Source organism: Salarias fasciatus, chromosome 16, assembly GCF_902148845.1.
Source record: "Salarias fasciatus chromosome 16, fSalaFa1.1, whole genome shotgun sequence".
Taxonomy (NCBI): Eukaryota; Metazoa; Chordata; class Actinopteri; order Blenniiformes; family Blenniidae; genus Salarias; species Salarias fasciatus.
This window is the reverse complement of record NC_043760.1, coordinates 34,063,493-34,077,403: the sequence shown is the minus strand read 5'-3', so window position 1 is coordinate 34,077,403 and position 13,911 is coordinate 34,063,493. Positions and strand designations below refer to the sequence as shown.

The 13,911-nt window shown below is 48.4% G+C and overlaps 1 protein-coding gene across 1 annotated transcript; it reads right to left on the bottom strand.

Annotated features, from left to right (window-relative positions):
* Positions 1-11,332: 11,332 nt before the first annotated feature.
* Positions 11,333-12,493, bottom strand: LOC115402750 (zona pellucida-like domain-containing protein 1). Its single transcript, XM_030111272.1, has one exon. It carries the CDS (start codon positions 12,491-12,493, stop codon positions 11,333-11,335), a length of 1,161 nt encoding a protein of 386 aa, XP_029967132.1.
* Between the last annotated feature and the right edge of the window lie 1,418 nt (positions 12,494-13,911).

Sequence of the window (13,911 nt, the reverse complement as noted above, 5' to 3'; positions counted from 1 at the left end):
ACAGGGTTCGAGTGAACTCTGAAGAATCTGATGGAGGCAATAATATCTTCAGCCTGGAGGAGGATTTACTGGAGACTGCATGTTCTACTGTCGCTGGGGAATGAATGACCTCTGACCTCTGGAAAACACTGCGCCCGGCCGACCTGAAGACACCCTGCTCCACGCTGCAGCGGCACAGCGACGCAGCGGACTGAGGGGAGAATATGAGTGTGTGTTACCACGGTCGGTCCGGCTCCTGGGGCTGCTGGAACACAAACAGCTGATCACTGTTTTCTCGTCAAAATGTCGTCATGACAGACGCCACTGGAAACCTGCTAAGATTTACCTGAACTCTTCGTCCAGCCTGCACCAGGGTCAGTGCACGGTTCATGACACCGTCAACTGGCGCTACATGAATTTCATTAGAGGAAGTCGGCTCTGTGCTTGTTTCTCCTGCTTCAGGTCTTCCTCTGCCTCGACCTCTGACCTCTCACCCTCACTCCTCTTTGGACTCCCTGCACGCTGGTTGAAGCAGATTAACTCATCATTTCTCTGCTGCTCAAACCGGACTGGTGTGATGGGGTGTTTGATCGCCTGGCTCATGGCTGTGGTGATTTGTCTGTCAGTGCTTTGGGATAATTATGAAATACTTCTGTGTCTGATGTGTAGAAGTGTGTTTAGTGTGTGTGTTGTACTGCCGAGCGAGGGAGGCTGACTGTGTTTATAGTGGGGAGGGAGCTGCTGATAATTATGGAACTCTGTTGTTGAAGTGTTTGTGTCGTCATATAAAACTGTAGAATGGCTTCAACACGTTACACATACATGCTAACAATTTAATATTCATTCATTCATTCATTCATTTTCCGCCGCTTCATCCCTTTCGGGGTCGCGGGTGGCTGGAGCCGATCCCAGCTGCTGTGGGCGAAGGCGGGGTACGCCCTGGACAGTTCGCCAGTCTGTCGCAGGGCTGACAAGCCTGATTAACATATTGTGAATAAGATGTTATGTTTTCATGAAGTTAGCTTTCAGAAACTTAGCTTTCATATCTCCCTCAGTGAGGAACGCTGCAGCGATACATCTGGAAGGAAAGGGTGAATAAGGCATTGCAGTGAGTGAAAGAGAGACGAGATGGCGCTAATGAGAGAGCAGAGGCCGTCTGCAGCTGGAGCTGAGCTCTGAGATGATGGACGAGCCTCCCACCGCTCGGCCATGCCAGCTCCGCAGGGGGCCGTTCATCCCCTCTGCAGGGAGGCCAGATTTACGGTTCTGACGCTCCATGCCTGTATATAAGCTTTTCCAACACGCCGATCTGCTCCCGCTGGGGAGAGTTAACTACGCAGAGATGAGCGAGGAAACAAGGATGAACGGAAAAAAACTGCTTTCTGCACAAAGAAATAAGCAGTAAATGTGGGTCAAAATGTGGCATCTGTACAGTCTAGCTTAGACGTGTATTTATCACAGTGAGCCCCCCCATACACACACACACACACACACACACACACACACACACACACACACACACACACACACACACACACACACGCTTGCTTTGTGCTGGGCCTGTGTTTATGGCCAGCAGGCCTTCCTCCTCTGGTTTCCTCCGTCCTCCAGCCTGCCAGCCTCCTGCTGCTCCGCCATAAACTCTCATGATACGTTTAGCATATTGAGGCTGCAGCACAGCCTCGCTGCCGCTGCTCAAGGCCGCTCGGCCTGATCATTTAAGCACAACAAGGCCGTCACGGCCATAGCAGGATACATAACCCTGATTTAAAGTTTCTCCGATGAAGCATAAAGAAAACTCGGAGTTTCTTATTTCATTACATGCTTTTATCAGAGCTCTTGGTTTTATATGATGTGCTGTATTTTCCCCCAAGAGACCGTCCACAGGCCACATTTTCATCCATCTGACTGAACTTGCTGCGGTGTGAATGCACTGTTTAATCACCTCATCCTTTAAGATCTGAAAACTCCTGCTCAGTAAAGTACTTAAGACATCAGCAATCAGAAAGATATATTCAACAAGCTGCCTCCAGTAGAATTATTTCAATTACTTCACTCGAAACGTGGTTTTGGATCCTCATAATGCGTTTAGCCTTCATTATCGTGACGCGGTGAGCAGTGCAGACGAGTCATATGTGTTGATTAGAGACACTGACCCCAACAAACAAGTCCATGTTTCTCCTCAGAAAATCCTTCTTTCCTCCTGGATTCGTCCTTCTTTCCGCTGTGAGTTTACAGAAAGTCTTCAGCTCTTTGAAATGAGATTTTCTGCCACCAGAGGAGCTGTGCCTCTGAGACTGGATTTAAGTTTCATTCTGCGTATAAATGAAATCCAACCTGCAGCAGCAGACCTGCTGATGCCAGCTGGAGTCGGGGCGGCCGGATGGACTTCCCAGTGAACTAAACTCCCCAAACAAAGCCTGAGAGAATAAATCTCATAGAGAATACTGCAGTGCACCGGAGATCATTAAAAAATTCAAGATGTCTTCCTGCTTCTCACTTCTGTTGCTCTTCTACAGTTTTTCTCGATTAATAAGACACATTAAAAAATAGCACACACTTTCCAAAACACTGCACCATATTTTCTTTTTTAGGACACAATTCACAAAGCTCTGCACACGTTGCACAGTTTGAATTTTGCTTTCAAGATGAAGGGAAAAGAAGCAGTGCTCAGAATAAAGCCTCTTCTCTGGCTGTGTTCTCACATGAAGCATGAAAGCAAAGCTGGAAATGACAGCTTGAGCACTGAGTGAAGAAATGTCTGAACCTTCTCGCTCCTTCTTATTCAGCTGATCACTTTTCACCATCTGGACCCTCAGGGCCCTGAGGTGTTCTGGCGGCGGCCTACTGTGCGTCCCAGAACCCAGAACCCAGAACCCAGAACCCAGACCCCCCCTCGCCACTCCGGCCCCGCCTGTGGAACAGCCTGCCGGAGAACCTGAGGAACAGAGACTGTCCAGACTGCTGAGGGAGTTAAGGTTCAAAACACGCTTTTTAATCAGGCTTTGAACTGACCGTCTGCGTTTCACTTATTGTCATCATTATTATTTATTATTATTATTTATGTTTATGTCTGTGGGGAGGCGCGAAGAATAAATCACGCTCAATCCGAGCCCAGCGTCCGTCTCCTCCTTCCGCAACCTCCACAATGTAGTTTTATTATATTTTTTTACGTACCTTTACTTTCTAATGTCATCCCATGTATTTTACTCAGTGTTGTGTCACATCCGCAGTGTTTCGGTGTTTAGCTCCCTGCCGACATTCGCCTAGTGGTTGCAGTTCCTTGTTGCCAGCGGGAGCTGGGCTCTACCCTGCTGCTGGGGAACCACGCGCCTTAAAATCCTCCCATGCACTTTTTGCACTTTGCACTTTCTGCAAAGGAAAATAAAAGAAGTGGACCACTGCGCCTGGGCTCATCTGCTCTGCACTGCATCTGCTGCAGCTGGCTGTCTCTGTCCTGCTTCTTTCATTGTCATTCCATCAACCAGTTAACCACAGCGACAGATTCCATCTGGAACTGCTCCATCCCCGTCTTGGCCTCGGTCTTCGTCTGGCTGGAGGTCCAGAACCAGCTGGGGCCGGGTTCTGGCCGTGGTCTTGGTCGTGCGAGTCCACATCCTCTTCTTTGACAGGACCTCTGGCTCCTCGGCTGATGCTGTTTCCCCACAGGTCTCATGCTGAGCAGCCCTCTGGTGGAAGAGTTTCTCTTCTGACCTGCTGTCTTCATGGTGAAACTCTGAATTCTGCTCCTCGTGTCGCTTTCTGAAAACTGTGTGCTGTGAGTGAGAAGTGGGTTCAAATGAGTAACTAATGTATTCAGTCTTGGAAACTGTGTACACCATGAATCAGAGGTGGGAGATTGGAGCCTGATCAAGTCATCTCCACGCCATGTTTCTGCCCTCACCATGTACCACAGACCAGCTGAGGCCAGGGCTGATCAGATTCACCTGGTGTGGTACATGGTCAGAGCAAAGACATGGCATGGAGATGACTTGATCAGGCTCCACTCTCCCTCCTCTGCCATGAACAGTGTTCCAAGTTTTGACACCACAGTGTGTTTTTTAAGAAGCGTGGTGACTGCGTGCATGGAGAGGAATTTAGTGTCATCAATCAAGAAAAACTCATTTACTGCAATAGATCAACGGCTCACAGCAGTCTGACACTTGATTGATGATAGATTTGCTCAATTCCACAGCAAATAATGATGTGATCAGGTTTAGAGGTCAGGATGTAACCATGTATAACACACTCCGTGTGCTGTGTTGAACGTGTGTGGGGAGACACTCCCGCCAAGCCGAGGATTCTCATGCAGACGATTTTCCGTCTCTTTCCGAGCTCGTTTGTTTCCTTCGACAGAAGTAGAGCTGCTCAGGCCGTCGAGTCCAGACCACACCATGCTCGGTCACAACCCTCAGCTTGGACTTCCTTAAAGATTCAACAGGACACAAGAACAGTTCAACAACAAAGCAGCTTCTCTGACTACCTCCACAAGATGGCGGTGCGCAGACGCCATGGCACTTATATCTAGCTATGGTGGGCACATCAGCACGGGTCTATGCAGAAGATGTCTATGCCATCGTGGCCATGCTGTTTCGCCTGTTGCAGGGTAACGTGATAACATGAGAGTTCCCTCGAAAGGCCCTGAAGGCCCTATGCACCGCAGTGCATCATGGGATTGGCAGACCGCTGACATCAGCTGGCTACACTGCACTGTCCCGCTGCGCACTTCTTTTCTCTTCTGACTACTTAAAAACATAGTTGGAGCGTTGTGTGTGTTCAACACACCAGCCGTTCCACCACCGCTCCTGAAAGCTTCGGCTGCGATTTGTCGCATTTCCAGCGTGGAAAGAAAGACAAGGACTGCAGGAGTCTGAACTCCCTGAAGCTGGCCGGATGTCCTGGACAGCTGCAGTCCCACCGAGTCCCACGCTCAAACACCACATTTACACCGTCAGCAGCCAGTCTGCTCCACACCAAGTTCCCATTAAAGGGGACGTTGATCGGCTGGTTTCGCTCATTCGTATTTAATTTCTAGCCCCCCCTAGAGGGCCTATACAGGATAACCGGCACTGAAAGCTTCTTAGATCTGTGTCTTTTACTGCGCCGCTTCCTTGCTTTTCCTCCCTCCTCCAAAAACGCTCTGCTCCGTTGACTCCATCCCAGTCTCATCCATGTGCACATCCCACTCGCTGTGATTGGTCACACCCACTTTGCCGGTTCGGAAGTGGAGATAACTGACAGGCGTTGCCATATCAGCTGTTTGTGAAATGGAACATTCCTCAGAAATCCAGCCTGAACTTTTGAACATGTTGTGCCTCTTCTGTGGAATCACTTCCATTTAATTTCGCGTTGCGTTCAAGGACCTCCTTGGCGGTGTGGTGCATTCAAAGACAGGTGGTGACGACTGCTGGCTCTCCTCTGGGACTCAGACGTGTAAACAGCTGATTGTAAAAATATTTATTTGCGCCTACAGTGTTTCCTGCAGGATAAAAGGTTAGCCAGGGGGGAATGTGTGTGTGTGTGTGTGTGTGTGTGTGTGTGTGTGTGTGTGTGTGTGTGTCGGGGGGGGGGCGATGCCGAGCAGTGTCCAAGCGGCCGCCGCTGCTGCTCCGCGGTGCACAACTGCTAATTAGCCGCAAATGCGGCACTATTTTTTTTTTTCCTGGGCGCTGCAGAATTTAGCGCGGGCCGGGCGCCCGGACTGAAAAGGTCTGGCAGAAACCCTCATGGGACGATTGTATTTTCACTGACCTGCTGCAGTGACGCTGCTCTGATAATAAACCTGCTACGTCTTGGTGTAGCACACGATGTGCTGTCATGCTAGGATAACTCCGATGCTCCACAGACAGGCTGCACTATGTTTTCGTTTCAGCTTGTAGTGATCCCACACTTTGTGTCCCAAAACACTTACTATTATTATTATTATGGTAGAAAGCATTCCCCCCTTGCCCCGTGTGGCAGATAACCCCGCTATTTACTCGCCAAACAGAAAATTCATCTGCCGTTTGCGGCTGTTAATGTCGGATGTTGGTGGTAATTCTAACTTTTTTGCGCTATTCCCCTATCAGCTGATGATTTTGTGGAGCACCCAACCTTACCATCTAAAATAACTTTTATAGCTAACACAGAATAAACACAGGACACTGAAAAGTTCTAACTTACCGCTTCTGCAAAACAGTGCCGTGCAAAATGCCGTCGGCAGACAGAGACTGGAGTATTTGTCTTCTTCTGACACAGAAAAAGAAATAATTTCCACTGCTGCCTGGCGACTTCGTCTTCAGGAAAGCCAAATAAAACTGCCTTTCCAGGATATCCAAATAAATATTTTCTAGGAGCCAAGTTCTCTGGATCTAACACCAACACACACACCAGGCACAGAGAAGGCAGGGGTCTCAGCATGACCATATAAGGAAGCTGGCTCACATCTACGTCACAACGGTCCCGGCTTGAAAACCCTCAGTGAACCAGAGTCTTCACAGCCAGGCAGAACTGTTTTCAGGGCTTGCGGGAAAAGACATGAACCGCATTACTGGACACTTTGGCGTCGTTTCACATTGGTATCAGACAATTTAATAGTGTTTACAGGTTTAAAAAAGAGGTCCACTGATCAACGTCCCCTTTAACGTCTTCTAATCCTAATCTGAGCTGGAGCCTGTAGCTGCTAGCATTAGCCCGGCTAGCTGAAGGCAGCTAGCAGGGTTACACTAATGAGCTGTTCCTGTCTGTCAGGGAAACCTGCTATCCAACGGACCGCATCCAGACCGGACCCCATCCAGACCAGATCCCATCCAGACCAGACCCCAACCAGACCAGATCCCATCCAGACCAGATCCCATCCAGACCAGATCCCATCCAGACCGGACCCCATCCAGACCAGATCCCATCCAGACCAGATCCCATCCAGACCGGACCCCCTCCCTCTCTCTGGGACCCATGGAGCTGAAAGCTGCTGAGAACAGCCATCAGCCGAGGAGGAGATGGAGAGTTAGCATCAGTTAGCATCAGTTAGCATCAGTTAGCATTCCATCCGCTACACCTGGACCTCCGTACCAGACGAGCTGACAAAAAATAGTAACCCGGCAGAAGCCATCTTCACATGAGCAGCAATGAATTGCTTCACGTGTCAATCTGGGATTTCACTGGGTGAATCCGTTCGGGGAAGGAGGGACTTGCTGTAGAACTCTTTGTGTTCATTGGACGGAGGGACACAGTGCGCCGCCTGACCATGTTTGGTTTCAGCCAATCACTGCAAAGAAAAAAACTCTTGCTGATCGTTTTTCTAAGACGCAATAGAGGATTCATCCAAAACAGACTTAATGGCTGTCGGGACATCCACTGTTTTCGCTAGCCATGCTAATATTATTAGCAGTCTGTCGCTTCCTGCTTCCATCAAAGCTTCATGTCCCGCCCTAAACGACGTGTGATTGGTCCGACTGAAAAAGTCCGAGCCCGAGCACATTGGTGCGAGCGGTACAAGATGGATTCTCGAGGTGTGTGTGGACAAATACCGCAAGAATTCAGCTTGCCGTCAAGGTTAAAAAAATAGTGTGAGAGAAAGAGAGAAGTATGAGAAAACATTGACGAGTTACAAGGTTTTAAATATACAACATATGTACAAGATGAAGGCAGACTTGTTCACAACACAACTGAGGCTCCATGTACAAAATGAGGTCGATGACAAATACTAATGGATGAAACAGTACAGTCCCTAGCATTTCTGTGTTGTTTACATAGTGTAGCACAGGAAGTAGATATGGATTGCACGGACAATAGAATATGTTTAACTTGTGTAGCACCGCAGAATATGTATTAATTTTAGTGCAAATAATGAAAAAGTAGCAGCAACCGCAGTGGCAGAGAAGCCAGTTTTGCACATTTGCCTCCTCCGGTGACCAGGTCGCTGTACAGCCCAGTGGTGATGGCTCTCGGGATGAAGCTGTTCTTCAGTCTGTTTGTCTTTGTTTGGATGAACCTGTAGCGCCTGCCAGAGGGCAGCAGGCCACACAGCGGGGCACCGGGGGGGCAGTCCTCTAGTAGTAGTCGTCCATCGGGGACTGCCTGGACTGTCCTCTGGAGCCTGTCTCTGCCCGCTTCGGTGCAGCTCCCGAACCAGGCGGTCAGCAGGCTCTGAATGGAGCAGCGGTAGAAGGCCAGCAGCAGCTCCCGGTCCAGGCCGGTCCTCCTGAGGACTCTCAGGAAGTGGACATGCTGCTGGGCCTTCTTGAGGACAGCTGCGATGTTGGCTGTCCAGGAGAGGTCCTCAGAGATCTGAATGTGTGGACCCTTTCCACACTCGCCGTGGATGTGTGGGGGGCAGGCCACTCCTGTTCCTCCTGAAGTCCATCATGATCTCCTTTGTTGTGTGTTCAGGTTGGTGTCGGAGCTCCAGGTGGTCCGCCTCTGGACCTGGTCTCTCTGGGAGATCAGTCCCACCACCGTGGTGTCGTACACAAACTTGATGATGATGTTTGTTTCGTGGGCCGGACTGCAATCATACTGTAGGAGTAGAGGCAGTCGTTTCCTGCTTCCTGCTTCCTGCTTCCTGCTTCCTGCTTCCTGCTTCCTGTCACGCCATCACGTCACTACGTAGCAGGGAACACATGGCAGAACCAATAATCCCTGTCTGATCCACTCTGCTGTCAGACTCTGTTTCTACGAGTCAGAGCAGATTGTCTATCGGTGTAGACGACTTCCTACAATCGGATCAGAAATACAATCCACCCTGAGTGAAGCGGATCCTCTCAGTGTTTATATGAACCGTTTACAATCCGGTTCACCAACAATCCGACTGCGCGGAGGATTTCTGGGCCCAGCTGGAGCTGGAGAAAAACCACTGAACACATCTCTGTTACCATAACTGATGTTGAAAAGAGTGAAACTTCATCTCACAGCTGCTGGTTTTTCTTACTCTTGTGTTTTCAACTTCAGTTGTTTTTAATAAAAAAAAAAAAAGTCCTGACCTTAAATCTTCCTGCTGATTTTCTGTCATTTATTCCTTGATGTTGCATGTGAGTTTTCTCACAATACTAAAGTCTGATCACTTCTGAATTATCTTATTTATTGCAGAAGTGGAGTGATATTGCACTCTTTCATTGTAAGCACAGTGTGAATAAATTATTAAAGGCAAAACGTGCATCCAGATGCCACTGACAATGTGAGTTCTGATCAAAATATCTGCAGATAAAACTGCAATCCATGTAATAAAGTGAGCTTTAAAGATTCTGCAGCCCTAAATATGTTGGCAGTGTGATAACTAACCGCATTAAGCAGATCCAGGACGAGCTGAGCGTGGCAGAGCGGAGGGAAGTCATTGAACCGGGTCCAGTTCAGGTCTGCATGGATCTGTTCCACTGATCTCACCAGTGTGTTCCAGGTCCGAGCCACTCCAGTGCCACGGGAGCTACAATAACCTAGAATTGACTGTACTGACTTTGGCAGGCTTGGAAAAGCTTGATATGGCTCTTTGTTTAAAAAAGAAACTTAAAATTTGTTGAAAAAAAATATTTCTTCTTTAACATTTTTTTTCAATGTTTGTATTTGATTTTCAGAATTTGCTTGATGGGCTGTCGGGCTCGACTGGCACCACTTGCAGGCTGGTTTTGGTCCACAGGCCTGATGTTTGACACCCTTGGTGCCTGTCCTTGCAGTGCACATGTGTGACCATAGTTTTGCCAACTGGAAGCAACTCTGGAACAAACTCTGCAACTTTCCGTCATTGTGATCAAACAGAGAAAAAGAACTGCAGCCACACAAACTTAATGAAACATTCCGGGTGGAAATACTCCATCTGACAAGGTGGCTCATTCAGACATGCTTCAAAATAATTGCGTTTCAGGATATGTAAGTCTTGATTTTTTATTTCACTTTGTGAAAAACATGGGATTTTAGTTTTTCATATGCAGTGTTGTTTTTGGTTTTAAAGTGTAGTCCACTTTGGTGTGTCTGAGAATCGTTCGGAGCAGGAAATCCACTGTCCAGTACAACAGAGCTGGAATGAGCTCAAAGCGTTGTTGGTAAAACGTCTCATCTCCTGTCTGGGTGGATTACCCTCAGTATCTTCTCTCCATCTATCAAGCCTCTGTTTCCGGAGCACAGCGGTCGTGGCCCGGTGGGGTCGGAGATATACTGCCCTGTGTGTTCACTTCCTCTTCTCACATCAACACTGGCGTTACGGGGCAGAGAGGCCAGTCACAAAACCCTCCGAGACCCCGAGGAGGAGGCCTCGGGGGTCTGACACAAAGACAGGCTCTTTTAGCACAAAGCCATGTGACGGCTGATCAGCTGTTTCGGTTCTTTTGCTGGTGAGGATGAAAACAGTGTGTGCCATTGAGCTAAAAACGTGTCCAGTGCTTCGTAAAAAGAGTGCAGGAGTTTTGGAAACTGTGTGAAAACCATGAGAAGTGTTCAGAGTTTTGACACCAGAGTGTTTTGAGAAATGTGGAGGCTGGGTCAAGAAAAACTGTAATAATCTGGTTTTCTGAGGTCTTCTGTGATCACAGAGACCTGCCTCCATAACGACATCTAAATCTGTGTGTGTGTGTGTGTGTGTGTGTGTGTGTGTGTGTGTGTGTGTGTGTGTGTGTGTGTGTGTGTGTGTGTGTGTCACCAGGCTGTAGGACAAACAGGAGGAACAACTTGCACTTTTGCATAGTTTTATTTTATACACCAAAGAAAATGCAGATAAAGGCATAAAAGTCCAGACAATGCTGAACAAGAAGCATGTTTTCTTCTTGTTTTACACTCATTTCATACATTTTTTTTCAATTAATTCAAACAAGACTGTTGACAAGGCTTTGATTTGTAATCTTTAGTCAGGGTGAATTGAGGGGAATTTTACAAAGAGAACAGAGCATTAACACACATACTCTGGCACCGGATAATTTAGTAATTCTGTAATAATTTTTTCTGTGAGATTAAATAAATTAGAGGCTTAATACTTTGAAAGGTACTTAGACGGCACTTTCAAACAGCCCACACACCAAACACTCCACACAGAGAGTGAAATGCTTGAAACATTACACACTATCGTATCTACAGCCACCATTTTCTTCTAGAATTTCAAAGCTTATAAAGTGCAGACATGCAATAACACCTAAAGCTTTTCTCTGTCCAGTTAAGAATTTATTTTTCAAGGCTAACAAAGTCTACTGTGTCTCCTCTAAGAGCGCACCTGTCCCTACTACCTGTCCAGGGCCGGGACCCGGTGGGATGCAGGGGCAGACATACCATCTCCCCACAGAAGCAGCGCCAAGCTAACCCCAGTCCTCCACCCGCTTTCACACAACACCTCAGGAAGCGTTTGTTTCCTTTCCCCACAGCCAGTATTGTGTTTTCTCAGCTCGCTGATGCTGCCTTAGTTCCTGAGCCTTTTGTAAAACAAGGCTGCAACACAAAGGGCGACTAGACAGGCAAAGGCCAGGACGCCGACGGCGGCACCGAGCCCCGCGGCAGAATCCGCCTCCTCCTCCGCAATGAGGGGCTTCTCTTTGGACTCGGTGCTCTCGGCCCTGGTGATGATCCTCGGGGAGGTCAGGGTGTAGGTCTGGGTTATCCCCTCCACCGACGTGTCGAAGGAGCTCCTCTTCCTCCGGCGGTTGCACTGCTTGAAGGTGCTGCAGGTGCTCCTCTCGCACAGACGGGTGATGCAGTGCAGGAAGTAGGTGGACACGGTCTGGTTCTGCTGCTCGATGAAGCGGAACGCCGGGAACTTAAAGCGGGCGCTCTGGCTGTCTCCATTCTCAATCATGGTGGTGAGCTGATCTTTGGAGCAGGGCACGAAGAGGTTGAAGAAACTGGAGTTGGAAGGCAGAGGCGAGATGGAGGCGTAGCACCGGTCCAGCAGGACGTGGTACTGGCCCGTCAAGTTGGTGGCTTTCACCTCCACGAAGACGTCCGTCCTCAGCTCGATGCCCAGCTCGGGGATGACCATGGGTCTGGTGTAGTTGGCGTCGGCGAACAGCTCCATGCTCAAAGTGCTGATGAAACTACCGTTGTTGTCCTTGACCGAAATGGAGGAGGCCGACACGTCCACCTGGGTGTTGTTGATCAGGTATTCTAGCGGGTAGGCGCAGGAGTAGTAGTACTTCAGCTCGGCGTTGTAGGTGATGGTGCCGGTGGTGGGATCGACCGAGCGAACGATGCCGCTGACGTTCACCGTCTGGATGTTGGAAAAGTCGGAGAAGATGCCGGTCCCGGCGGCGCTGGTGGTCCTGAAGATGCTTCCACAGGCGTGGGTCATGTTCAGGGGGAAGTTGAACCGAGCCACGGGTGGAGACACGGACTCATCCAGGGTGGCTCGACAGGCCGAGCCCATCATGTGGTTCAGGATCAGCAGAGTCTCGTTGTAGCCTGTGTAGATGACGGGGCACATCTGGATGGCCAGACCGATGGACGAGGTGCCGCAAGTCACGGCGATGTCGTTAAACTGCGGCCGTCTGGCTTCCGATCCGCAGTCACTCAGCGACAGCTGACTACTTCTGACTATGAAGGACAGGAAGAGTAAAATAATCTTCATTGTAAATCTTCAGTTCGCTCTGGGGTTTTGTGCTCTCTGAGGTAAAATCTGGTCTTCACTGGAAGCTGCTTGGTCTTGTTCCAATGTTTGGTAGGTAGATGGTGGTCAGGGGTCTTTATAGGGGAGTCTGTCTTCTGGGATTGGTCCAAAACAAGGGCACCCACCTGCTATTAGTCAACAACTGCATTGTATTAGGAGCTCCAGTCTGGACTGTGTCCTGAGGGCAGCACCTGAAACCTGAAGCATCTTGGTATCTGGAATACACACACAATGGGCTTGTTCCTTTGTTGACTCTGCTTTAAAATATAGATTTCTTTGTGCTCCATTACTCAGACCTCATGAAGTAAGTGAACCATGAGATGGATTACTGAATAACCTATAAAACTGCACTATCTGGGTTGAGTCTTCGGCAGTGACCCACTTCAGATGCAGTGCATGGTAATCATAGTGTAAATATTTTAATTCTTCCGTGGGAGTTTGAGGTGAAGTGGCTGCAAATAACCTCAACATAAAGAGTTCAGTAAAATACAGAGAAAACCCCACAAAGTATTAGCAGCCAAAATGCACATATCTGCTTATTCTAAACATTTATTGACAGCTAGGACATTAAACAAAACAATCTCATTACACATTTGTGGTAAGTGTTTTACTAGTGACTAATGGAAAGTGCCTCAGCTTATGGTATTGTTTCTCAGTGCTGAATGTTGGTCAGCTATTGTTGCCAGTGCATGGTGAGTTGGAAGGCTAATGATGAAAGGACAGCCTGTTCCTGCTCCTATATGATAAAGGAAACTGAATCTGTGGAGTGTTAGAGGAGACAAAGATCGTTTTTCTGACAGATTCAGTAACAAGAACAATGTCACCTCTAACATGCAGCCAGACGAACCACACCGCAGAAAGCTGGCATGAATGTAGGTCTTTCAAAATGAGCTGGATTTCTGTCTGAACGCTCACAAACACGTTCTTCATTCCCGACAGTCACTAATGTGACATCTTCTGATGTACAGTTCATCTCCAGCCTGGATGGCTCACTGCTCCATCACACACAGACACACACTTTCTCTGTTGTTCCTGGTGAAAAGCCATGCATACACAGGAAAACATGCAGTCTTATCCCCAACTGGAAATGCTAATACTCTCACTCAGAGGCAGAAAATGCTCACTACAACACCATCGAATCACTCCACCTTTGAGTTTCCCGCCATGTATCTACATTCGGTTACCATTTCAGGGTCTTGTACCTGGTTAATGAAGTGACCAGCTGTGATGTGAAATCTGTAATCACCTACAGCACAAACACAGAATCTCTATTAGATTCAGCCTTAAAGCCACCGTTCACCTCCGTTCACACACACGATGTGTGAACAAAGCAAGCCTGATTTAGCTGAAAGTGAGAGAGCTGGAGGCGCTGCTCTCTG